General features: G+C 42.8%; 2 protein-coding genes across 3 annotated transcripts in view; one reads left to right on the plus strand and one right to left on the minus strand.

Annotated features, from left to right (window-relative positions):
* Positions 1 to 214: 214 nt before the first annotated feature.
* Positions 215 to 25,742, plus strand: part of LOC100124783 (uncharacterized loc100124783) — a 67,610-nt gene continuing 42,082 nt past the window's right edge. The window contains exons 1-3 of one of the 2 annotated variants that reach the window (XM_018096100.2): positions 215 to 929; positions 11,543 to 11,695; positions 24,429 to 24,581. The gene's annotated coding sequence lies outside the window, so the exon portion shown is untranslated. Of the gene's footprint in view, positions 930 to 11,542; positions 11,696 to 21,610; positions 21,888 to 24,428; positions 24,582 to 25,742 lie in introns of those variants that run through there. The other variant, XM_018096101.2, reaches the window with a different exon arrangement.
* LOC108644459 (cyclin-O protein B) lies at positions 14,666 to 16,898 on the minus strand. Its single transcript, XM_004916777.4, has 2 exons — positions 15,902 to 16,898; positions 14,666 to 15,545 (listed from the first exon to the last, which is right to left on the minus strand). Exons 1-2 carry the CDS (start codon positions 16,871 to 16,873, stop codon positions 15,084 to 15,086), a joined length of 1,434 nt encoding a protein of 477 aa, XP_004916834.1. The 5' UTR covers positions 16,874 to 16,898; the 3' UTR covers positions 14,666 to 15,083.

Genomic DNA, 25,742 nt, shown 5'->3' on the forward strand with positions numbered 1-25,742 from the left:
CCACCCTTCATTTCATGATCAGAGAACTGAGAGGATCTATAGGGAGCTCCAATAAAGGGACTTTTTTTTAGATAGGATTAATTTTTAGCACAAAGTGAAACCAGCACCGTATATTATTCATAATTGCCTACAAAATTAGCGTTTTTCCCATTTATCCAATATGTCTTCTTTAGAAGTTAATCCTAAAGTTTGGGGCCCAGTAAGCTCTAGTTAGGCACTGGCATCATGTGACTATTCTCAGAGGGGCCAAGCATTTTTCATTGCCCCCATGATAACCCAGTACCATTATATACTACTAAGGATTCCCACCTAAAACTGCCGGGGCCACAGAACGTTTGGAGCCCCCTTAGCCAGGCTTTGGCCCATGTAAGGCTCCCTGCTTGCTGATGGACAACTTTCTGCTAACCCACAACCGCGCTGGGGATTGCGGGGATGCAGGGAACTGTAATTGAGCTATGGCCTTAATAAGCGGCAGGTTGCACATCCCAGAGCCATAAACCGGTTCGATGCCTTCCGCCCCCGACTGCTCCCCACACAGCCCGAGAGGTGGCCCCAGCAGCGCGGCGCTGACAGCCATCAGGGAGCGGGGTGGAGAGCAGGTAGAGCCGAGCGGGCTGATGAGATGCTATATAGCGCCTAACAGGGACTACCGGGGGCGGAAGGCCCCACCCACAACACACCCAGAGAAGGCGGGGCCGCCAGAGCATACACACATTCCCTATACCAGGCACCACATAGGAAGCTAGTGCCGGCGCTAGCCCATATACACTACGTACTGTGTATGCTGAGGGGCCCAGCCCAAGAACACACCCTGTGGGTGCTGCTGCTGCGGAGAGAGACTACAGGAACCTGCCCGCACTATATACCCTGCCCGCACTATATACCCTGCCCGCGAATAGAGCGCGGGGATGCATACAGAGACCCACTCGGTAAGTACCATCACCTGCAAAGAACCCAAACCCTTTCACCCCCCTCTCCCCAGTACTTGAGCCCGTCCACTCGCACTGCCCTCATAGTCAGTGAGTATGCGGGGAGACCGAGCGAGGGGCTTTAGTGCAACACCCCCCCCCCTCCCTGGTGCATTGGTACAGGCAGCGGTGCCCCCCACTCCTTATAATTTGTATAGGATCTGGGCTTGATCCTACGTAAGTCTCCATCTTGCTCCCTCTTAAAGAGACAGTGCTCCCTGAAAAGGAGGGAACTGGCTGCATTGGCTAGACACAGCAGGTAACTAAGGGGGAGGGGTTCACTGCCTCACAAAATAGATAATACTGGCCTCCTCGAATGAGAAAGTCCTCTGCTATATACACCAACTGCTGCTGATCAGAATAAGCATTCACTTTCTGGATATAAACAATAAGTATGTTATTGCTCACTGAATTATATTCACATAGACTCATGTGTTTGGCAATGAATGTTAAGCCCCAATATATTTGTAGATATGTGCGTGTATTTATTGCAACAGTGGTGAAGCGAAAAAGGGCTAGTGTGTATAGAATATTGATAAATAAAGTGTTAAAGGCCAGCTTAAGGCTAAGCCTATCCCTAGATGCACCTATTGCAGTGGGATAGCCTATGGTTCACTTGTACACAGTTCTGCCAAAGCCCCTCCAGGCTTGTTCTTACAGATCACTGAACCCCAGGTGTGTAGCGCCTCCTCTTATGTGAAAATGCGCACACATGCACCGAAACTGCAGTTTTGCAGCTTGCACCTAGGGCACCCACACAGGATGGGTGCTGCAATGCATAGGCGTGTGCTGCCGACACACCCAGAGAAGGGGGAGGAACTACATAGCGGGAGTCTGGCTAAGTAAGTAGCACCCATTTGTTCCACTTCCTGCTGCCTCCTTTCCCAGGCCGTGCAGGTGAGCCAGCCGCATTCAGCACATTGTACTGTAGGAACCAATCAGCAGCTAGGCTGACCTGATAGGGAACTGAAGCCTGTCTGTGCTTGTGTGACTGCAGGGCTGGGATTGGCCATCTCCATCTTACTGTGCTTCTGGCAGGGACCGTTAGAGAATGCACACATCCTTTAACTCTTTTACTGCCAAGCACGTATCTCATACGTGCTGGCAGTAAAAGGGCTTAAACGCCAACGACGTGTCTCATACGTCGTTGGCGTTTAAGCGCTGCTCTCTGCAGCGGCGGCATGTGCCGCCGCTGCAGAGAGCTTCTAACAATGACAGCCCCCCTGGGCAATGTGCCAGGGGGGCTGTCATGAGGGTCCTGCGATCGATCAGGTCGCAGGACCCTCCAGGAAGCAGCAGATGCGATCGCATCGCATCTGCTGCTTCCTGCTTCCTACTTCCCCCCCAGCGCCGGCCCAACTGAACAAGGAGCGATCGGGTCTTCAGGACAGGTAAGGACTTTTTATTTTCTTGCATTTACACACCATTTACACACTTATACACACATTTACATACATTTATACACACTTACATACATTTACACACACTTACAGCACACATTTTAGCAGTTTTTTTTTTTTGGTTTTTTTTTTTTTTTTTCATTTTTCACACTTTTATACACTTATTTACACTCATATACACACTTACACACTATCACACAACTTTTACACATGTACACACATGTATACACAAACACTTTGGGGTTTTTTTTTGTTTTGCTTTTTGTTTTTTTGTTTTTCATTTTACCACTTTGTTTTTATTTTCTTTTACCTAAAAACTGTTTATTTTGACAGCGTAACTATTGGATCAGATATTCTGGCCACTAATTACACTGTCATGTAACTTATTTTGTTGTTTCACTGATTTGCACAATTTTTGTGGTTTTATCACATTTTATCCCTCTATAAGTGTTCCTGATCTGTTTTTAGCGTAGCTTTGCCAGGTGTAACTTTGGTGTACAAAAATAATTTTGCCTATTTTGAATTCATCAGAATGTGTACTTTCCAAAAATATATGGTTTTCTGGGGGTCACTGCATAGTTAGGGGGGGTTACTGTACATAATACACTGACAGGGGGCTCTGTGTGCAAAAGCTGAGCTGGCAGGCGAGAAATCCTTATGCGCTATTTTCATTTTGGGTTCAGTACATACTGAAGACTTTGGTATATCTATGCATATTGGGCATCAAACTGTTCAGTAGGCCTCTGGTGTTCCTATTTGGGGTGACTTGCCTTTGTACGTAAGAAATTGTGAGAGATAAATGCGGCAAATTGCAACATTTTTAGGCGATTTTCTGAAATGTCATAAAAACCAATAACTTTAGGAAAGCTCTGCAGATTGGTACTTTGGTGTAGAAAGGACTCTTTACCCTTGTTGGATTTGTCAGAATGTGTACTTTCCAAAAATATATGGTTTTGTGGGGGTCACTGTATAGTAAGGGGAAGTTTTGGCACATAATACACTGACAGGGGGCTCTGTGTGCAAAAGCTGAGCTGGCAGGCGAGAAATCCTTATGCGCTATTTTCATTTTGGGTTCAGTACATACCGCAGACTTTGGTATATCTATGCATATTGGGCATCAAACTGTTCAGTAGACCTCTGGTGTTCCTATTTGGGGTGACTTGCCTTTGTACGCAAGAAATTGTGAGAGATAAACGCGGCAAATTGCAACATTTTTAGTCGATTTTCTGAAATGTCATAAAAACCAATAACTTTAGGAAAGCTCTGCAGATTGGTACTTTGGTGTAGAAAGGACTCTTTACCCTTGTTGGATTTGTCAGAATGTGTACTTTCCAAAAATATATGGTTTTGTGGGGGTCACTGTATAGTTAGGGGAAGTTTTGGCACATAATACACTGACAGGGGGCTCTGTGTGCAAAAGCTGAGCTGGCAGGCGAGAAATCCTTATGCGCTATTTTCATTTTGGGTTCAGTACATACCGCAGACTTTGGTATATCTATGCATATTGGGCATCAAACTGTTCAGTAGACCTCTGGTGTTCCTATTTGGGGTGACTTGCCTTTGTACGCAAGAAATTGTGAGAGATAAACGCGGCAAATTGCAACATTTTTAGTCGATTTTCTGAAATGTCATAAAAACCAATAACTTTAGGAAAGCTCTGCAGATTGGTACTTTGGTGTAGAAAGGACTCTTTACCCTTGTTGGATTTGTCAGAATGTGTACTTTCCAAAAATATATGGTTTTGTGGGGGTCACTGTATAGTTAGGGGAAGTTTTGGCACATAATACACTGACAGGGGGCTCTGTGTGCAAAAGCTGAGCTGGCAGGCGAGAAATCCTTATGCGCTATTTTCATTTTGGGTTCAGTACATACCGCAGACTTTGGTATATCTATGCATATTGGGCATCAAACTGTTCAGTAGGCCTCTGGTGTTCCTATTTTGGGTGACTTGCCTTTGTACGCAAGAAATTGTGAGAGATAAATGCGGCAAATTGCAACATTTTTAGTCGATTTTCTGAAATGTCATAAAAACCTCTAACTTTAGGAAAGCTCTGCAGATTGGTACTTTGGTGTAGAAAGCACTCTTTACCCTTGTTGGATTTGTCAGAATGTGTACTTTCCAAAAATATATGGTTTTGTGGGGGTCACTGTATAGTTAGGGGAAGTTTTGGCACATAATACACTGACAGGGGGCTCTGTGTGCAAAAGTTGAGCTGGTAGGCGAGAAATCCTTATGCGCTATTTTCATTTTGGGTTCAGTACATACCGCAGACTTTGGTATATCTATGCATATTGGGCATCAAACTGTTCAGTAGGCCTCTGGTGTTCCTTTTTGGGGTGATTTGTCTTTATCTGATCTTTATCAAGAAATTGTGAGAGATAAATGCGGCAAATTGCAACATTTTTATGCGATTTTCGAAATGTCATATAAATCTGCAAACTTAGGAAAGCTTTACAGCTTGGTACTTTGAAGCAAGAAGAAATGATTACCCATTATAGATTCGGGGGGATATGTACTTTCCAAAAATATATGGCTTTCTGGGGTGAATGTACTTTTTTTGTAGCATTATCCCACATAAAGGATGTAAATGTGTTGATTTTGCAGGAGCTGAAATGATAGATCATATGGGGGTATGTTCCCATTGGGGCCCCTACATGCCACATACTTAGGTAAACCTATACATATTGGGCATCAAACTGTTCAGTGGACCCCTGGCGTTCAAATTTAGGGTGTTTTATCTTGGTACCTAACACTATGTGGGAGATAAGATGCTGCAAAGTGGAAGCTTTGAGGGGATTTTTGGAAATGTCATCAAAATTGCTAACTTTAGAAAAGCTGTGCGGCTTGGTACTTTGGAGTAGAAAGACATGGGTACCCATTTTAGATTCGGGGGAATGTGTACTTTCCAAAAATATATGACTTTCTGGGGTGAGCGTACTTTTTTGTAGCTTTATCCCACATATAATGATGTAAATGTGTTGATTTTGCAGAAGCTGAAATGACAGAAATGACAGTATATATGGGGGTATGTTCACATTGGGGCCCCTACATGCCACATACTTAGGTAAACCTATACATATTGGGCATCAAACTGTTCAGTGGACCCCTGGCGTTCAAATTCAGGGTGTTTTATCTTGGTACCTAATGCTATGTGGGAGATAAGATGCTTCAAAATGGAAGCTTTGAGGGGATTTTTGGAAATGTCATCAAAATTGCTAACTTTTGAAAAGCTGTGCGGCTTGGTACTTTGGAGTAGAAAGACATGGGTACCCATTTTAGATTCGGGGGAATGTGTACTTTCCAAAAATATATGACTTTCTGGGGTGAGCGTACTTTTTTGTAGCTTTATCCCACATATAATGATGTAAATGTGTTGATTTTGCAGGAGCTGAAATGACAGAAATGACAGTATATATGGGGGTATGTTCACATTGGGGCCCCTACATGCCACATACTTAGGTAAACCTATATATATTGGGCATCAAACTGTTCAGTGGACCCCTGGTGTTCAAATTCAGGGTGTTTTATCTTGGTACCTAATGCTATGTGGGAGATAAGATGCTGCAAAGTGGAAGCTTTGAGGGGATTTTTGGAAATGTCATCAAAATTGCTAACTTTAGAAAAGCTGTGCGGCTTGGTACTTTGGAGTAGAAAGACATGGGTACCCATTTTAGATTCGGGGGAATGTGTACTTTCCAAAAATATATGACTTTCTGGGGTGAGCATACTTTTTTGTAGCTTTATCCCACATATAATGATGTAAATGTGTTGATTTTGCAGGAGCTGAAATGACAGAAATGACAGTATATATGGGGGTATGTTCACATTGGGGCCCCTACATGCCACATACTTAGGTAAACCTATACATATTGGGCATCAAACTGTTCAGTGGACCCCAGGCATTCATATTTAGGGTGTTTTATTTGGTTACTTTATGACCTGTAGGAGATAAGATACTATAGACTGGAAGCTTTGAAGCGATTTTTTAAAAAAAATCACAAATTTTGATAAAAACCAATAACTTTAGGAAAGCATTGCGACTTGATAGTTTGGAGTAGACACACAGTTGTGCCTATTCTGTATTCCCCAGAATCTGTTCTTTCCAAAAATGTACAATTTTCTGGGATAAACCTTCTGTTAGTGGAATTTTGGCCTTGAAATCCAAAGTATGCAGTTTTTTTGGAGCAGTGCTTTGGGAATTTGGTAATGTACTGCTGGGAGTTTTTGACCTATACAAGTGAGAAATCTCCATAAAACTATATATATTTGGTATTGGCACGTTCAGGAGACATGGGACTTTCCAAATCAGTTGTATATTCGTGCATAAAATCATTTTTGTTTCTAGTATGTGTGATTATATTATGGAAAATTTGATTTTTTTTGCATTTTTAGACATTTAGAAGCCTATATCTTGTTACAGAATTGGAATTACACAAAAATTCTACCATATTTTGAAAGCTTAGGTTGTTCTGAAAAAAATGATATATTGTTTTCCTTGGTAAACTAAAAGTCCCCCCGAGGAAAGGCCCCTAAAGTGAAACAGTGCAAAATGTTCAAAAACTGTCTGGCAATACAAGTTCCGCTTTGATCAAAATGGCTGGCAGTAAAAGGGTTAAACAGGGAAACTGAGACCAGAGAGGATTTATAGGGAGTGCCAATGGGGGCCAAAGGGGCCATTTTGTAAAGATATTAATCATACCCCAGTGTGAAACCTAATTATTGGCTACAAAATTAGGGGGGGGGGTCACTTATTCTATTTGTTTTCTTCTAGTTGTGCTGGGATTTGTAGCCCAGTAACATTTTGAGTGGTCAAGCAGCAGTACTTAGATTCCCTAACTTACTTCGCTGCGCCAGTGTTACCCCACGTTTGCTGCCCTGACCCCAATGCAGAGTCCTGCAGTGGCACAGGATAATGCAGTGTATACCTGGCAACAGCGCATATAAAGTGTATTTGCATATGTGCTGCCATGTATAACTGACCCACACAATGTTGTGAAATTCTTTGGTGTATTTGTAAAAGTTTCCATAACTTGTTAAGACTAATTGTACCAATTTTATCTTGGCAGGCTTTCCCCTTTATGATTTATGTGGTGCCACTGAAAGTTTGCCCTCACATTGTTGTACAGCAGTTTGTCACAACATGCTCTCTGATATGTGAACAAGGCACAATGTACTCGCCAACTAGAACATCTTCAGAAACAATGCAGCTTGCTTTTATCCCCCAGAGCGTACTGCAACAAATGCACTGAAACACTGCCCCCCAGATTATTATAATCTGTTTTTTCTTTCTAGCCTTTTCCATAATAGCAACTTTTAGGGAGAAGCAATTTTGCATTGCATTTCAGTCCCGACTGTTTCTAGGCAATGGCTAATATTGTCTGAGGAATGGCGTGACGTAAGACGTGTACATGCATTAAAAAACGAGGCTCAGAAATTCAAAAAGAATTAGAAAAAGCAATTTAACTCTGTTATAAGATTTATGGGCATTACTGTATAATGAACTATGGCTTTTGTTCTTAGAATTAGCCTATAGTATGAGGTAAGCATTGATTTTCAGTGACAGTTTGCATTTGGTCTTGTATTTTTCTGATATAACCAGGGCTGTGGAGTCGGTAGATAAATTCTCCGACTCCTCAGTTTCTGATACTTCCGACTCCTCTGTTTTTAATATGCTAATGTATTTTATACATCCAGGAAGGGGAAGGGGCACTTAAAACACAACTGAACTGATAATAAACTGACAATTTTATCTATACTCCTACTTCTAATGATTTCCCTAGAATCCCATAGTCATGTTTAAAGTTTAAGCTAACATTACAGCTGAATTACAGCAGTTTTTCAAATGTTTTAAAGCTTCAGTCTTAAAGGAACAGTAACACCAAAAAATAAGAGCTTTAAAGTAATAAAAATATAATGCACTGTTGCCCTGCACTGGTAAAACTGGTGTGTTTGCTACAGTAAAACTACTATAATTTATATAATAAGCTGCTGTGTAGCCACGGGGGCAGCCATTCAAGCTGGAAAAAAGGAGAAAAGGCACAGGTTACATAGCAGATAACAGACAAGTTCTGTAAAATACAATAGTGTTTTATCTGTTATCTGCTATGTGCCTGTGCCTTTTCTCCTTTGAATGGCTTCCCCCGGGGCTACACAGCAGCTTATTTATATAAACTATAGTAGGGTTTCTGTAGCAAACACCCCAGCTGTACCAGTGCAGGAATGGCTGCCCCCGGGGCTACACAGCGGGGTATTTATATAAACTATAGTAGGGTTTCTGTAGCAAACACCCCAGCTGTACCAGTGCAGGAATGGCTGCCCCCGGGGCTACACAGCGGGGTATTTATATAAACTATAGTAGGGTTTCTGTAGCAAACACCCCAGCTGTACCAGTGCAGGAATGGCTGCCCCCGGGGCTACACAGCGGGGTATTTATATAAACTATAGTAGGGTTTCTGTAGCAAACACCCCAGCTGTACCAGTGCAGGAATGGCTGCCCCCATACTACACAGCAGCTTATTTATATAAATTATAGTAGATTTTCTGAAGTAAACACACAGTGCAGGGCAGCAGCACATTATATTTTAGTTACTTTTATACACTTTCATTTTTTGGTGTTACTGTTCCTTTAAACTATTGACTATCTATTCCCATACCCGTATACAAGTATTTCTAGTCCTGCAATTTTTTTTTTACTTAATTAGTTATCAGTGAGAGTTAGGCTGGGTTCCCTGTGGGCATTGTGTTCCCTGTAACAGAGGAACAGGACACAGTGGAGCTGCCGCACCGTAACTGCGTTACGTCCCATTTAGTGAAGCATACAGTCAATGAAAAGCTTCATGGTCACTCAACGTGTTGGTTTATGCACAGCGTGCATTGGGCTTTATTCTTATAGCAGAGAAGTAATTAATTATGAATGTTTGTGAATTGGGACATTTAAACTTGCTTTATTTTTTTTTTTTATTCCCATTAAAATTTAGTAGGAGTCGGAGTCGGTTCATTTTTTGCCGACTCCAGGTACCCAAAATTGACTCCGACTCCACAGCCCTGGGTATAACAGTGATACCTGGATGTGTGGGTCAGAAACATCAGGCAAACAAAAATTATATTTATTAGCTTTCTGTCCATTCAAACCACTGACTGGTTGCTAGGGTAAGTGGAACCCTAACAACTGTTTAAATTCTAAACTCGAGAGCTATAGCGGAAAAAACCCAAATAAGACTTTTTGTTAATTGATCAGTGTCTTCAGTGCCTTTACCCTTTCTGTGCCATGGGGATATATTTGTATCAGGGCCATAGAGCCTTGCGTGCCAGCACTGTAGGTTCTGCGTTTGCAATCATTTCTGTGTCCCCTTTGCAGATTCTGTGATCCATAGCAAGACTTAAAATTAACAGCCCATTTACTGGGAATATATAATCTGCATTTATTAAACATATTCTATGTTTTTCAAGTTTTTTGTTAACGCAATTGCTACGGAAAGCTGTTTATTTCTGTGTACACCAAGATACGACTCCTGAACTAATGTAGCGGAAGCCAGGTGACTAGCAGACCTGGAGGAGAATTGACCCGCATTGTTTCAGTGTGAGTGAGTGAGTGCAGAGAATAAAGTTCAGCTCAATTACTTTTACAAAAACTTCAAAACTGCTAAGAATTACAGTTTTTCACTATGCAGAAATAAAAAACGCTTTTGGTAAAGTCCATAAACTGGGCTTCTTATTTTTAATATGGCTGCATGTGGCTCGGAGCTTTAGGGTGCTGCTCTGACTGTTTCCTTTTTTAGCCTTATTGTAAGGGTTGCCACCCAACCCATTAGGACTTTCGCTTTAAGTACGTACAGTGTAAAATACAGTAATCTATTCTTGGCTTAGGGCATTGCCTCTATAGACGTTTAGGAGGAAGCAAAGCTGTGCTAGTGTACCAGTTTGATTGTGCCCAAGGAGTGATGGCATCAGTTTTGCACTGGTAACAATTAAAAGACTCCAATTATATGAAAATTCTTTCCTCTACCAGAGGTACGGAACTAATAGACTTTTCCTGTAGTTTGGGGAAGTAATACTATTTTTATCAAAAAATGCAGGTAGCAAGGAGACACACGCACATAAGAGCAAGTCTCCTTTCTATAGCACACGTGGGCATAATGAGAAAGCTAGGACTCTAATACTCCGTCCCAAACATGGCTGCATGCACTGGGGACCCATAGATTGATATGGTAAATGGCCACAAGGTGGCAGGATTGACTGGTAGGAAATACACAAGATAATTCACAGCTGTTTAAATCAATTGGTCCTAATTGCTACGCTGTAGCTCAGGGGTCCCCAACCTTTCTTACTCGTGAGCCACAGCCAAATGTAAAAAGGCTTGGGGAGCAACACAAGCACCATAAAAGTTCATGGAGGTGCCAAATAAGGGCTGTGATTGGCTATTAGGCAGCCTCTATGCGCCCTATCAGCTTACAGGGGCTTTATTTGGTAGGAAATCTTGTTTTTATTCATCCAAAACTTGCCCCCAAGTCAGGAATTCAAAAATAACTCCCTGGTTTGGGGGCACTGAGAGCAACATCCAAGGGGTTGGGGAGCAACATGTTGCCCCTGAGCCACTGGTTGGGGATCACTGCTGTAGCTTCATGAGAATGTCTTGGCAGGCCCAGTGGGGTGTTGGCTCAGTTGCACACGCTGCACCCCGCTAGTTGGAGAGAGGATGTTGGCTAAAGTTTTTGTCAGTCTGCTTGCACAGAGGCAGTTGTTTTTTAAGGTGCATTAAAGGCATACTGAGGGTAAGCTATAAATTGCTCATAGCTGGGCTGAGAGGGAATAAGTAGCCCCCAGTTGGAGACTGTGTTACCTCTGTACGTAGAGAGCTCTATCTATTTATCTGTGGGTCAGTGTGACAGCAAAGCTTCCCCTGTCCCTTTAAATCTATTTTCCTATTCTTGTCACATTGTTGGGAGGATTAAAGTTTGCCAGGGATTCCTTACAGGCTTTTTTATTTCTAATTTGTCAGAATCCTTTTTTTTTTTTTTTTTTTCAGTTTGAATAAGTTTGAAATTTTGTTAAACTCCAATGTTTGCTTATTTATCATTTATGTAAATCTGAATTAACAAAACTTGATCTAATTAAACCATGAACAAAAAAACTTGAATGCACAGAATCCATATTCTTCTTATCATTTTCAATAGGTCTTCAATCTCTGAAAAATATGTGGAAAATTTGAAGAACTGGAAAAACTGCATACATTTTGCAAAGGACAACTCGCATCGACTTCTACATGAATTTTCAAGATGGAGGCTGAAACTATACGTTCGAGATTTTCAAATATTGCGTCTAGAAAGGTGCTGTAAAATACAAACTTGTTTTAGGAAATTTTAGGAAACATCTGTCGTTTGGTACAGTAGTTTGAAATGCAAAGGTAGAGTTACCCACTTTGAATTCTTGTGAAAATGTAGTTTCCAAAAACATCACTGAGCTCACTGACACACATTTGCTGCCCAATCCTGTACCTATTTTAGGACATTGGCAGTCTCTGCTCCTTGCCTTATCTCAGTCTATCCCTGACCTATAGTGTCATGGACACCTACATGCCATCAGCGGCGGATTTCTCATCCGGGCGCCCGAGCCCCCCCCCCCACACATGCCGTGAGCACATTCGCGAACACCCGCGAGCACGCGCATGCACAGAAATTTAAATTCACGTACGTAGCAGTGAGGAGAGGTCCCCATTGCTCCGCATGGGAGCAAAATTTCAAAACTTTGGTGCGGCGTGGGCGGCATGCCGCCCCTAAATTTGTGCCGCCCTAGGCCCGGGCCTTTGTGGCCTCGCCACAAATCCGGGTGTGCATGCCATTGCATTATACATCTCTAAAGATCAAAGCACAGGATCAAGGTATAGGACCTGTTATCCAGAATGTTTGGGACCAAGGGTATTCTGGATAAGGGGTCTTCCCGTAATTTAGATCTCCATGCCTTAAGTCTACTAAAAAATAAATAAAACATTAATTAAACCCAACAGGATTGTTTTGCATTGAATAGGGATTATTTATATCTTAGTTGAGATCAATTTCAAGGTACTGTTTTATTATTACAGAAAAAAAGGAAATGCGTTGTAAAATTCTGAATTATTTGATTATAATGGAGTCTATGGGAGACGGGCTTTCCGTAATTCGGAGCTCTCTGGATAATGGGTTTCCGGATAAGGGATCCCATATTTGTATTATTCTTTTAAACGTGCATTTTATACTGCTTTAATAAACATTTCACCCAAAACCTCACTAGAGCCATCCAGCATCTCAGCTGCTTTCCCCGGCTGCATAGGAGAGCCTGAGGCACTCAGCCCTTTGCACAGCAGTCAGCAGTTAGGTGGACCTGACAGGGGACTGCAGTATATCTTTCCCTGAGTGAAGGCAGCAGAGCTGTGATTGGCTTCCCCTGCATCCTACTGTGTCTCTGAGCTTGGACTGTTAGGAGGTGCCTATTGCTCAATTATAAGAGACGTGGAGCAGGGAGTTTCTATAGGGAGCCCCAATAAATGTGTCATTTTTAAAGTTAGCGGCCCCTTGTAGCTCATCTACAGAACCATTCATCATTACACAGTGAGGGTGACAAAAGGCTTCATGTCCCCTCACATGTTCCACCATATAAAGGTCTGGATACACAGCTGATCAATAATAACAAATCTAGGCCCTTAAATGATTAGAAAAATACACTTTTTTCATTTCAAGTACCAAAATCGCTATAAAAAAAATAACGGAAACCCGTTATCCAGAAAGTTCCAAATTACGGAAAGGCCATCTCCCATAGACTCTATTATGAGCAAATAATTGTGATTTTAAAAAAATTTCCTTTTTCCCTGTAATAATAAAACAGCACCTTGTACTTGATCCCAACTAAGATATAATTAATCCTTATTGGAGGCAAAACAATCCTATTGGGTTTATTCAATATTTAAATGATTTTTAGCAGACTTAAGTTATGGAGATCAAAATTACAGAAAGATCCCTTACCCGGAAAACCCCAGGTCCCCAGCATTCTGGATATAAGGTCCCATACCTGTATATATGTAGATACATAGCCCTAACCATTTTCCCCCCTTTGGAATTTTACCTGTATGGTTTTTCTCACACCATGCAATTAAAACAGGCTTGGCAATTCTTTCCCCTATAACAAACAAGAGGATTGTGCCCCTCCCACTAAGATGCTTTAAGAGCTATGCAAAGGGCTCATACCTGGCCTGATGATTAACCATTATGCATTTTTTGGACTGAAAAACTCTCTCCCCACTCTGTATGTGAAAAAGCCACCGCTATAGGGCACTAAAGCGATGCACAGCAACCAAGTGGATATTTGTCTTACTTGTACTGGAGCGGCCCATTTGCTATAGTACACATATTGTGTAAATGTATACAGTTGCTATTGGTTATGGTGATTGTGTTCTGTTGGCCCTCTCTTAGTAAATGGGCCTCACCATCCAAAAAGCTTGGTGTTTTCACCTGACCTATTAGAACATTTGCTGAGCCCCCACTCTTTAATTACAATCTGAAACATATAGGATTGGACTAGTCTGCCAGAAATGTTCCCAGCGGGCCCTGACCTAAGTCGGCTTGATGCCCTTTCTGAAGCACAGGGCCTTATACCTATGATTATCATTGCCTGTACAAATTAAACACAAGCAGAACCTGAAAGAGTTAAGATGGGGCCAAGCAACTTACAAGAGGGGGTTCTAAGGAAGATTTTGCTCCGTGTAAATGGAAGAGCAAGAGTTTGTAAATACCTCAAACAGGGTGCAGGTCATTGCAGAGGATAGCACAGACAGTACCAGCCCGCACAAACCTTTCCCCAGAAGCTGGGGAATCTACCCCTCCCATAATATATAGAATTTGTCACAATTTCTCACAAACTCAGTTGCCTTGTATGACAGCTATTTGAGCACTGAGTGATGATAAATGAGACATTTAAGTGCACTGCATTCACTGCTGGATGGTTGGGAAAATGTGGCACCTGAGCTGCAAAGTTAATGGAAGAAAAACAACTTTTCCAGTGAGAAAAGCAAATATTCTGTATTAAAAAGCCACCTTTGAGCATTCAGCTGTCTGGCCCATGGCAATACCACATATGCCACTGTTACCCTCCCCAAGTCAAATGATCACCCTCCACCTATGGTTACAGTTGTACAAAACACAACTTTCATAAAGAGTTTACTTTTAATTTTAAAAGGCAAATACTTGTCTTTAACACAAGGAGTCCTCTTTAATTAGACAGAGCTGTTCCCCCAGTCCCCAAACCATGAAAAAAGACACGGACAACTCTTTTGAGGTGAATGTGTGATGGTCACAGCTTTATTGTTTTCCTGTAATGAGGGTTCTTAACAGAACCCTATCGATGACACGAGCTCTAGGGTTACCAGATCACTGGAAATCAGAGGGCACATATAGAAAGAGCTGCACGCTGCAGCATAAATGCACCCTCTATACGTGTCCTCCCATCACCAGAGGGCCTGGTAACCCCACCACATAGGGCTGTTTGATCCCAAGGAAGGCAAAAAACCTGAAGAGAAGCTTGGGCCAATCTGCTTCACTAGAGGCAAAAATTCCTTCCTGACTCCTAAACGGCAATCGGAATTACTCCCAGGATCAATGCGCCCTATGGAGCTTTACCAAAATACATTGGAAATGGGGTTCTGTGTGGATGTGTGTATGTAGCAGGGGAAGATTAGCATGTTTGTGTTCATGTATGACTGTCAGTAAGTGTATGTGTGTCTGTGCTGGGTGCATGAAGGTCTGTGTTGTGCATGTATGGCTGCATGTAAGGCTGCATGTATGGGGCCATGTATGGCTGCATGTATGGGTGCATGTAAGGCTGCAGGTATGGGTATGTAGGAATGTGTGGGTGCATGTAAGGCTGCATGTATGGGTGTGTGGCCATGTATGGGTGCATGTATGGGTATGTGGGAATGTGTGGGTGCATGTATGCCGGCCAGTAGGGGTATGAGGGATTGTAAATGACCCCTTGATGGTAGCTGGAGTCGCCGGATCCCTGCGCAGTTTCCAAGTGGTTGGAAGCCTGTGCCTGCCTGGATGCTGCTGGCTCGCTGCCGTCGGGTTGTTGCTGGGAGGCGCTTGCGTCGGTCTCCTGCTGCGATGTTCTGCTGCTTCTGGGTGATGTCTCGACCCCATGGCTCACTGGACGCTATATGGAGGGCAGAGATAGTGGCATAGTTACAGAGTAAGTGTAGAATTTGTAGCCCTTCCCCTTGGGAACCAGCACCAACAAATGAAAACAATGTACATCCCTGTGTATACAAGCAGCAGCAGCAGCACTGTACATTTTTGTAATACATAAATAGCACAGGCAGGAGGGGAACAAAATTGCAATGATTAAATGAACCTATTTACAGTTAAGTGTAGCAGCCAATTATACAGTACATTTGTCTGACGTGACTAGGCCCTGATAAAACCGTGCTAATGATGGTGCCAGTTTGAATGACAAAAGCTGATCTTTTGCCAAACCTACAGAGAATTCCCTGCTAAAGCTGTCACACTTACAGTTCTGTTATCTCCAGTTAATGCTGGCAGTGTCTTCGGAAACACTTCTGGAAGCAGTCCATGTAAATAGCCCGGCTTGGAGGAAATCAGAGTGATGATCTTTTTGACGCACTCTTCTATTAGATGGTCCGGGTAGTCAGCAGGATCCACCTTGACAGCTTTGCCTGAAGGATGGAATTTGTCGGCTACTTTGAGGCAGCACAGAGCCATAACAGATGGTGCGTAAGTGTAAAAGTCCTGATGGTGTGTCAGGCTCAGTGCTGCAATGCCTCTAGCTGCCGTCAGTGCAATGGCTGCTTTTGGTGAGACCTTCTGACTGGCTACTCTCAGGAGGGTGAAGTGCTCCATAAAGTAGTCCATGGTGGGCGCCTCCAGTCGAAACTTCAATTTCCGGATGATGTTTCTCTCTAGCCGGGACATTTCCTTCAGTGTTAAGGTGTCATCAAACAGCTTTTGGTGCTTCGGTCTTCTATGGTTCCTTTTCTCCGCTAACTTGCAGGCTATATTGAAGCAAGTGGCTCCCACTCTATTCAGGTCGGTGGTCTTGATGGGATCAGCGCAGGCAAGAAACCGCTCCAGAAGGTTGGCGGTCAGGCACAGGGAGCGAAAGTCCAACCGCAGGTGTCTGTGGATACAAATAAGACGGCTGGTGAACTCATACCATGATGCCGAGGTGATTTCTGGCTGATGTTGTAGGAAGTTCACCGCCATAAACTTCTCTTCAAGGCCCCTGCTGTATAGGTAGCTGTCTTTCCCATACTCCTTGAAGGTCTGTAGGGCATTGCCCATGTGAGCCAAGGTGTACCATGGCTCATTTCTAGGTGCTGGCTTCCCAGCTGATGGTCTGCGGGTCCCACGTCGATCGCCCTGGTGCTTGACCCTTTTAGGATCACGGCTGCACTCAGGGGCATCAAATAGATGTTCTTCTCCGTCGCTTCGTCGTCTTCGCTTTCTCTCTTTTGAAGTCTCCATATTCTCTCTCTCTCTCTTTCTCTCTCCTCTCCAACTGTCTCATAAGACTGTTGGTACTGGTCATCCGTTACTCATTAAGTCACCTCTGCTGCATTCTGATTGGCTGAGCCAGCAGAAACCGTTAGGTGCCCATGTCCAGTTCAAACCTATAGCTTGTCTCTGTCAGTACTCACCATTTCTTTTGTAAAAGTGTTTTGTGAGATACAGAAAATGATACAACTGGGCCAATTGCCAAAACTTGACAAGATATCTCTCATTATGTATTTGTATTTGCTTTCCCTGGCTGCATAGGAGAGCCAGGGGACTGCAGTATATCTTTCCCTGGGTGAAGGCAGCAGAGCTGTGATTGGCTTCCCCTGCATCCTACTGTGTCTTTGAGCTTGGACCGTTAGGAGGTGCCCATTGCTCAATTATAAGAGATTGCAGAGCAGGGAGTTTCTATAGGGAGCCCCAATAAATGTGTCATTTTTAAAGTTAACAGCCCTTTGTAGCTCATTGAACATTTTAGGAAGAGAAACCACATTCTCAAGCAAATCAATTTTCGCATTTTATAGGGTCATATTTGTAATTTTGGCCATTCAGTATTTATTAGATGAAAACACATTAAATGCAAAGAGCAGTCAAAGCCCAACGACCAGAGTTTAGTTTTTATTTAAAGAAAAATATATACATTGTACATTCTTTCTGTAGTACTATTATTATACAATCCATACAACAGCAAGATTATTACACACATTCTCTAGTAAGTTCTACAATAGATAAGAGATATTAAAGGGGCTTTTTTACAAAAAGCACAAAGTGACATTTTTTTAACACTTGCACCATCTCTGAATGAATTAGCAGAATGGAGCTCAATGAGTTGCGCCTCTCTGTCTGCACACAGATACCCTTGCTTGTGTGTCATTCAGAACTCGGGAGCTGAGGAGCTCCAGGGGATGCAAGATGCTGGGGTGTCCACTAAAGTATTAGGTTTAAGGTTCCCTTGCATCTGACAGCATTGCACCCTGCAACTTAGTTTGGATTTTTAGGCCAACGCAGGGCCCTTTAAACTACTAATGTAATCCACTTGTAACAACAGGGCCACCTGATGCTCATTTCAGCCAACTAGCCACAGTCGGAAACAACAAGCTAGGGAGAAAAGGAACGTCTGGTGATGATGTTATCCTTAGAAAATAAAGTGAGCAGGGAAGAGTCAGCTGACGTTTCTCTGGTCAATTCTATCCTGAGCAACATCAGAAGACATTGGTTTTGTCAGGAAATTAATTTTCAGCTGACAGTAGCATGAGTTGAAATGAACACTAGCTGGTGCTGTTTTTATCAAATTCTAAAGTCTTCTGGTCTAAATTTATTTTCAGGGTTTGTGTTTGCTTTAATTGTGTTTAAAAGAAAAAAAGAACCATGAAATGGTATTGCTGATAAACCCGCCAGTGGCTCAATGCACAGAAAGCCAGGAGCATATTAAACAGAGGGGATGTGTATGAAGTAGATGTACAGAGAGATACTCAGCAGCAGCAGCAGCACAAGAGGAATTGCTACTCGGAGCCTGACAATAAACAGGAAGTGCTACTTTCATTTCTGATGACTCTTTTGACTTCTCTTTTCAGAGATCTAAAAGAGAATAAAACAGAAGAATGGCTTTCGGATGGCCAATATGATATTATCGTGACTAATACGATTTTTTCGTAAGCATTTTCGTGATATTAGCGATCTTCAGAAATTATTGTATCCAATCCGAATTTCTGCCGTTCGGGATTCGAACTCGTGTTTTCATGAATGTGCCCCGTAGTGTTGATTTAACCACTTTACAGACACTCTGTGAGAAAAGGGTTGATGCTATTGTATGTATTCAAACACAGTTACTGTTATTCACTTACCCAGTGGCCAGTACACTAAGCTGGTGTTGCTTATGGCCTAAAAAAACTGTATCTGTATCTTTAAGATGTACAGGAAAAGACATTTTGCATATAATAATAATAAATGTCAGCACAGTACATCATGGAAGCTCTACAGGGCAGGGACCTTCATCCTCTTGTCTTTTAGCTCAGTGGAATCTTTAAAGCAACTGTACTTTTTATTTATTTGTATTCATTTTTGTACTTTGTGTTTATTTTTTAATGGACGAGCTAAAAGAGTTGAGACCGCCTCATACGTATGCAATTAAGTCAAAAGGGATTCTGGGAATAAATTCCTTAAGGCTCTTAGAAAAGTCCCATTTACATGGGTTTATCCTATAGACTAATGTTTACCCGCTGGGTTTTTAAAGCAAAAGCCAGGATAATAGCTGATCAGATTCCCAACTACAGACCTGTTGCGCCCTTCTTGGGGCTCATCAGTGTAGTGCAGGGTTTTCTGATCAGCTTAGGTAATGTAACGTCCCCCTGTTTGTTGTAGTAATTTATTGTTCTGTACAGCACTGCATACATAAGTTGCAATATATAAATAATAATATACATACATTACAGATCCACATGTATATGCTAAATAAGAATAAATGTTTTTTATGACTATTTATGCGTTATTCCTTTGTAAATCCCAGTAAGCATTACCCATTAAACCATTTTCTTGTAAGAATATGGCCAATAAATAGCATGTTTCATTACTGGTGGCAGGACAAGTGCCCCCCACCAATAGCAAACTATTACTAGGGTAAAAAAATAAAGATAATAAAACAGGGTAAATACAGTGTGAATGTGAGGTCTTGCTGGAGCAGGGACCAATGAAGGTCACTGATATTTTCTCCAATATTCCTACCTATAACCACTGTTTTTTTTGGGTTGGGCCCACGGCAGTCATCAGGAGTCATGGGTTCACCTAAGCCCCTGTAGTGGAGGACTCTGCCAATAAGTAGAAAAAACAAATGTGCAAACATGACCAAGCCCCTGACCCACCTGCCCATAACCCACACACTTGGGGCCCCTGACGGCAGTACTGACTGTATCCCCCTGATGGCAGCCTCTGCTTGTAACCGCTTGGGGTGGTAGGAGCTGTACTTCAACAAGAGATCCATTGGTCGGGCACTAGTAAACAAATGGTAAAAAGCGTAGGTTTATAGCCAATACCTGCCACTTGCTATATTTATTTTTAGTATCTGGTCCCAGACTGAGGGACATTTATTGTGAGGTTACAATTTTATTGTTACTGTTACTTTTTAGAACATATTTTTCTGTTCAGTTCCTCTCTTATTCATATACCAATCTTTCATTCAAAGCACTCCCTGGTTGCTAAGGTAATTTGGATCCTAGCAACCAGATAACTGCTGAAATGGCTGAAACTACAAACAAAAAATGAACACCAACTGAAAATTGTCTGAAAATATTCTACATCATACTAAAAGTTAACTCTAAGGTGAACAACCCTTTAACCTCATTTATGACTGCTTTTCACAAGTATGAGCAATTTCCACTGTATTTAGTGGAATAATAGTGACCCACAGCATGACAGGGACAAGCTACTAGTACGAGAAGATCTCCCGGTGGGCCAAGACCTTAGACTATGACAATTCCCATCAGGGTCACTCCTGCCAATGAGTGGCCAATTACCCAGCAAAAAGCTGGTAACTTTAAGAGCCACATTTTTTTAAAAACACACCACAAGGCCAAAGATTATGATCGGAGCAGATGAGAAGGCACCATTGGGGCTACTGCCTTAGGCAGCCCAACCTTATTTCCACTGTAGGACTTTATTAATACCTATACTATTTGGCATTATATATATATATATATATATATATATATATATATATATATATATATACTGTATATACTGTATATAGTTGCTGTAAGAGTGGGCCCAGGGCATCAGTTTTAATGGTGAACTCAGACCCACATTGTAACATGGGGACTTATTTTTGCAGGCAAGAGCAGCTAAGTGGCTCAAACAAGGACCCATTAACTGCAGTTTTATTCTTCCCACTCCTTCTGAGCAATAAGTGATGTGCAGGGGGGCCAGCAGATCTCAGTACACTGCACTGTAGGATAGGAACCAATCAGCACGTAGGCTGACCTGATAGGGAACTGAAGCCTGTCTGGGCTTGTGTGACTGCAGGGCTGTGATTGGCTATCTTCTGGCACAGACCGTTAGGACACGCCCACCCTTCACTTCAAACATGATCAGAGAACTGAGAGGATCTATAGGGAGCTCCAATAAAGGGGCCTTTTTTTACAGATAGGATTAATTTTTAGCACAAAGTGAAACCAGCACCGTATATTATTCATAATTGCCTACAAAATTAGGATTTTTCCCATTTATCCAATATGTCTTCTTTAGAAGTTATTAAACGTTAATCCTAAAGTTTGGGGCCCAGTAAGTTCTAGTTAGGCACTGGCATCATGTGACTATTCTCAGAGGGGCCAAGCATTTTTCATTGCCCCCATGATAACCCAGTACCATTATATACTACTAAGGATTCCCACCTAAAACTGCCGGGGCCACAGAACGTTTGGAGCCCCCTTAGCCAGGCTTTGGCCCATGTAAGGCTCCCTGCTTGCTGATGGACAACTTTCTGCTAACCCACAACCGCGCTGGGGATTGCGGGGATGCAGGGAACTGTAATTGAGCTATGGCCTTAATAAGCGGCAGGTTGCACATCCCAGAGCCATAAACCGGTTCGATGCCTTCCGCCCCCGACTGCTCCCCACACAGCCCGAGAGGTGGCCCCAGCAGCGCGGCGCTGACAGCCATCAGGGAGCGGGGTGGAGAGCAGGTAGAGCCGAGCGGGCTGACGAGATGCTATATAGCGCATAACAGGGACTACCGGGGGCGGAAGACCCCACCCACAACACACCCAGAGAAGGCGGGGGCGCCAGAGCATACACACATTCCCTATACCAGGCACCACATAGGAAGCTAGTGCCGGCGCTAGCCCATATACACTACGTACTGTGTATGCTGAGGGGCCCAGCCCAAGAACACACCCTGTGGGTGCTGCTGCTGCGGAGAGAGACTACAGGAACCTGCCCGCACTATATACCCTGCCCGCGAATAGAGCGCGGGGATGCATACAGAGACCCACTCGGTAAGTACCATCACCTGCAAAGAACCCAAACCCTTTCACCCCCCTCTCCCCAATATTTGAGCCCGTCCACTCGCACTGCCCTCATAGTCAGTGAGTATGCGGGGAGACCGAGCGAGGGGCTTTAGTGCAACACCCCCCCCCTCCCTGGTGCATTGGTACAGGCAGAGGTGCCCCCCACTCCTTATAATTTGTATAGGATCTGGGCTTGATCCTACGTAAGTCTCCATCTTGCTCCCTCTTAAAGAGACAGTGCTCCCTGAAAAGGAGGGAACTGGCTGCATTGGCTAGACACAGCAGGTAACCAAGGGGGAGGGGTTCACTGCCTCACAAAATAGATAATACTGGCCTCCTCGAATGAGAAAGTCCTCTGCTATATACACCAACTGCTGCTGATCAGAATAAGCATTCACTTGCTGGATATAAACAATTAATAAATATGTTAACTACATAGCGGGAGTCTGGCTAAGTAAGTAGCACCCATTTGTTCCACTTCCTGCTGTCTCCTTTCCCAGGCTGTGCAGGTGAGCCAGCCACATTCAGCACATTGCACTGTAGGAACCAATCAGCAGCTAGGCTGACCTGATAGGGAACTGAAGCCTGTCTGTGCTTGTGTGACTGCAGGGCTGCGATTGGCCATCTCCATCTTACTGTGCTTCTGGCAGGGACCGTTAGAGAATGCACACATCCTTAAAACAGGAAAACTGAGACCAGAGAGGATTTATAGGGAGCGCCAATGAAGGGGCCATTTTGTAAAGATATTAATCATTTTTACCCCAGTGTGAAACCTAATTATTGGCTAGAAAATTAGGGGGGGGGGAGGGGGTCACTTATGCTATTTGTTTTCTTCTAGTTGTGCTGGGATTTGTAGCCCAGTAACATTTTGAGTGGTCAAGCAGCAGTACTTAGATTCCCTAACTTACTTCGCTGCGCCAGTGTTACCCCACGTTTGCTGCCCTGACCCCAATGCAGAGTCCTGCAGTGGCACAGGATAATGCAGTGTATACCTGGCAACAGCGCATATAAAGTGTATTTGCATATGTGCTGCCATGTATAACTGACCCACACAATGTTGTGAAATTCTTTGGTGTATTTGTAAAAGTTTCCATAACTTGTTAAGACTAATTGTACCAATTTTATCTTGGCCGGCTTTCCCCTTTATGATTTATGTGGTGCCACTGAAAGTTTGCCCTCACATTGTTGTACAGCAGTTTGTCACAACATGCTCTCTGATATGTGAACAAGGCACAATGTAGTCGCCAACTAGAACATCTTCAGAAACAATGCAGCTTGCTTTTATCCCCCAGAGCGTACTGCAACAAATGCACTGAAACACTGCCCCCCAGATTATTATAATCTGTTTTTTCTTACTAGCCTTTTCCATAATAGCAACTTTTAGGGAGAAGCAATTTTGCATTGCATTTCAGTCCCGACTGTTTCTAGGCAATGGCTAATATTGTATGAGGAATGGCGCGACGTAAGACGTGTACATGCATTAAAAAACGAAGGCTCAGATATTCAATAAAGAAAAAGCAATTTAACTCTGTTATAAGATTTATGGGCATTACTGTATAATGAACTACGGCTTTTGTTCACCTTAGAATTAGCCTATAGTATGAGGTAAACATTGATTTTCAGTGACAGTTTGCATTTGGTCTTGTTTTTTTCTGGTATAACAGTGATACCTGGATGTATGGGTCAGAAACATCAGGCAAACAAAAATTATATTTATTAGCTTTCTGTCCATTCAAACCACTGACTGGTTGCTAGGGTAAGTGGAATCCTAACAACTGTTTAAATTCTAAACTCGAGAGCTATAGCGGAAAAAAAAACAAATAAGACTTTTTGTTAATTGATCAATGTCTTCAGTGCCTTTACCCTTTCTGTGCCATGGGGATATATTTGTATCAGGGCCATAGAGCCTTGCGTGCCAGCACTGAAGGTTCTGCGTTTCCAATCATTTCTGTGTCCCTTTTGCAGATTCTGTGATCCATAGCAAGACTTAAAAAGCCCATTTACTGTGAATATATAATCTGCATTTATTAAACATATTCTATGTTTTTCAAGTTTTTTGTTAACGCAATTGCTACGGAAAGCTGTTTATTTCTGTGTACAGCAAGATACGACTCCTGAACTAATGTAGTGGAAGCCAGGTGATTAACGGACCTGGAGGAGAATTGACCCGCATTGTTTCAGTGTCAGAAGAGTGAGTGCAGAGAATAAATTTTACAAATAACTTCAAAACTGCTAAGAATTACAGTTTCTTTCATTATGCAGAAATAGCAATGCAGAAGCTTCCCCTGTCCCTTTAAATCTATTTTCATATTCTTGTCACATTGTTGGGAGGATTAAAGTTTGCCAGGGATTCCTTAGAGTTTTCTAATTTGTCAATTTAAGAATTTTTTTTTTTCAATTTGATTAAGCTTGAAATTTAGCTTATTTATCGTTTATGTAAATCTGAATTAACATAATTTGATCTAATTAAACCATGAACAAAAAAACTTGAATGCACAGAATCCATATTCTTCTTATCATTTTCAATAGGTCTTCAATCTCTGAAAAATATGTAGAAAATTTGAAGAACTGAAAAAACTGCATACATTTTGCAAAGGACAACTCGCATCGACTTCTACATGAATTTGCAAGATGGAGGCTGAAACTATACGTTCGAGATTTTCAAATATTGCGTCTAGAAAGGTGCTGTAAAATACAAACTTGTTTTAGGAAATTTTAGGAAACATCTGTCGTTTGGTACAGTAGTTTGAAATGCAAATGTAGAGTTACCCACTTTGAATTCTTGTGAAAATGTAGTTTCCAAAAACATCTTGTTTTGCTGAAGTGAAATTGGAAGCACCACTGTAGCATGGAAAGCTCGGGGCTGAGCTCACTGACACACATTTGCTGCCCAATCCTGTACCTATTTTAGGACATTGGCAGTCTCTGCTCCTTGCCTTATCTCGGTCTATCCCTGACCTATACTGTCATGGACACCTACATGCCATCAGCGCCGGATTTCTCATCCGGGCGCCCCGAGCCCCCCCCACACACGTGCCGTGAGCACATTCGCAACACCCGCGAGCGTGCGCATGCACAGAAATTTAAACTCGTACGTAGCAGTGAGGAGAGGTCCCCATTGTTGCGCATGGGAGCAAAATTTCAAAACTTCGGTGCGGCGTGGGCGGCATGCTGCCCCTAAATTTGTGCCGCCCTAGGCCCGGGCCTTTGTAGCCTCGCCACAAATCCGGGCCTGCATGCCATTGCATTATACATTTCTAAAGATCAAAGTACAGGTATAGGACCTGTTATCCAGAATGTTTGGGACCAAGGGTATTCCGGATAAGGGGTCTTTCCTTAATTTAGATCTCCATACCTTAAGTCTACTAAAAAATAAATAAAACATTAATTTTATGCTGCTTTGATAAACATTTCGCCCAAAACCTCACTAGAGCTATCCAGCATCTCCGCTGCTTTCCCCGGCTGCATAGGAGAGCCTGAGGCACTCAGCCCTTTGCACAGCAGTCAGCAGTTAGATGGACCTGACAGGGGACTGCAGTATATCTTTCCCTGAGTGAAGGCAGCAGAGCTGTGATTGGCTTCCCCTGCATCCTACTGTGTCTCTGAGCTTGGACCGTTAGGAGGTGCCCATTGCTCAATTATAAGAGACGTGGAGCAGGGAGTTTCTATAGGGAGCCCCAATAAATGTGTCATTTTTAAAGTTAGCGGCCCCTTGTAGCTCACCTACAGAACCATTCATCATTACACAGTGAGGGTGACAAAAGGCTTCATGTTCCCTCACATGTTCCACCATATAAAGGTCTGGATACATAGCTTATCAATAATAACAAATCTAGGCCCTTA

This window comes from Xenopus tropicalis, chromosome 8, assembly GCF_000004195.4.
Source record: "Xenopus tropicalis strain Nigerian chromosome 8, UCB_Xtro_10.0, whole genome shotgun sequence".
In the NCBI taxonomy this organism is placed as follows: domain Eukaryota; kingdom Metazoa; phylum Chordata; class Amphibia; order Anura; family Pipidae; genus Xenopus; species Xenopus tropicalis.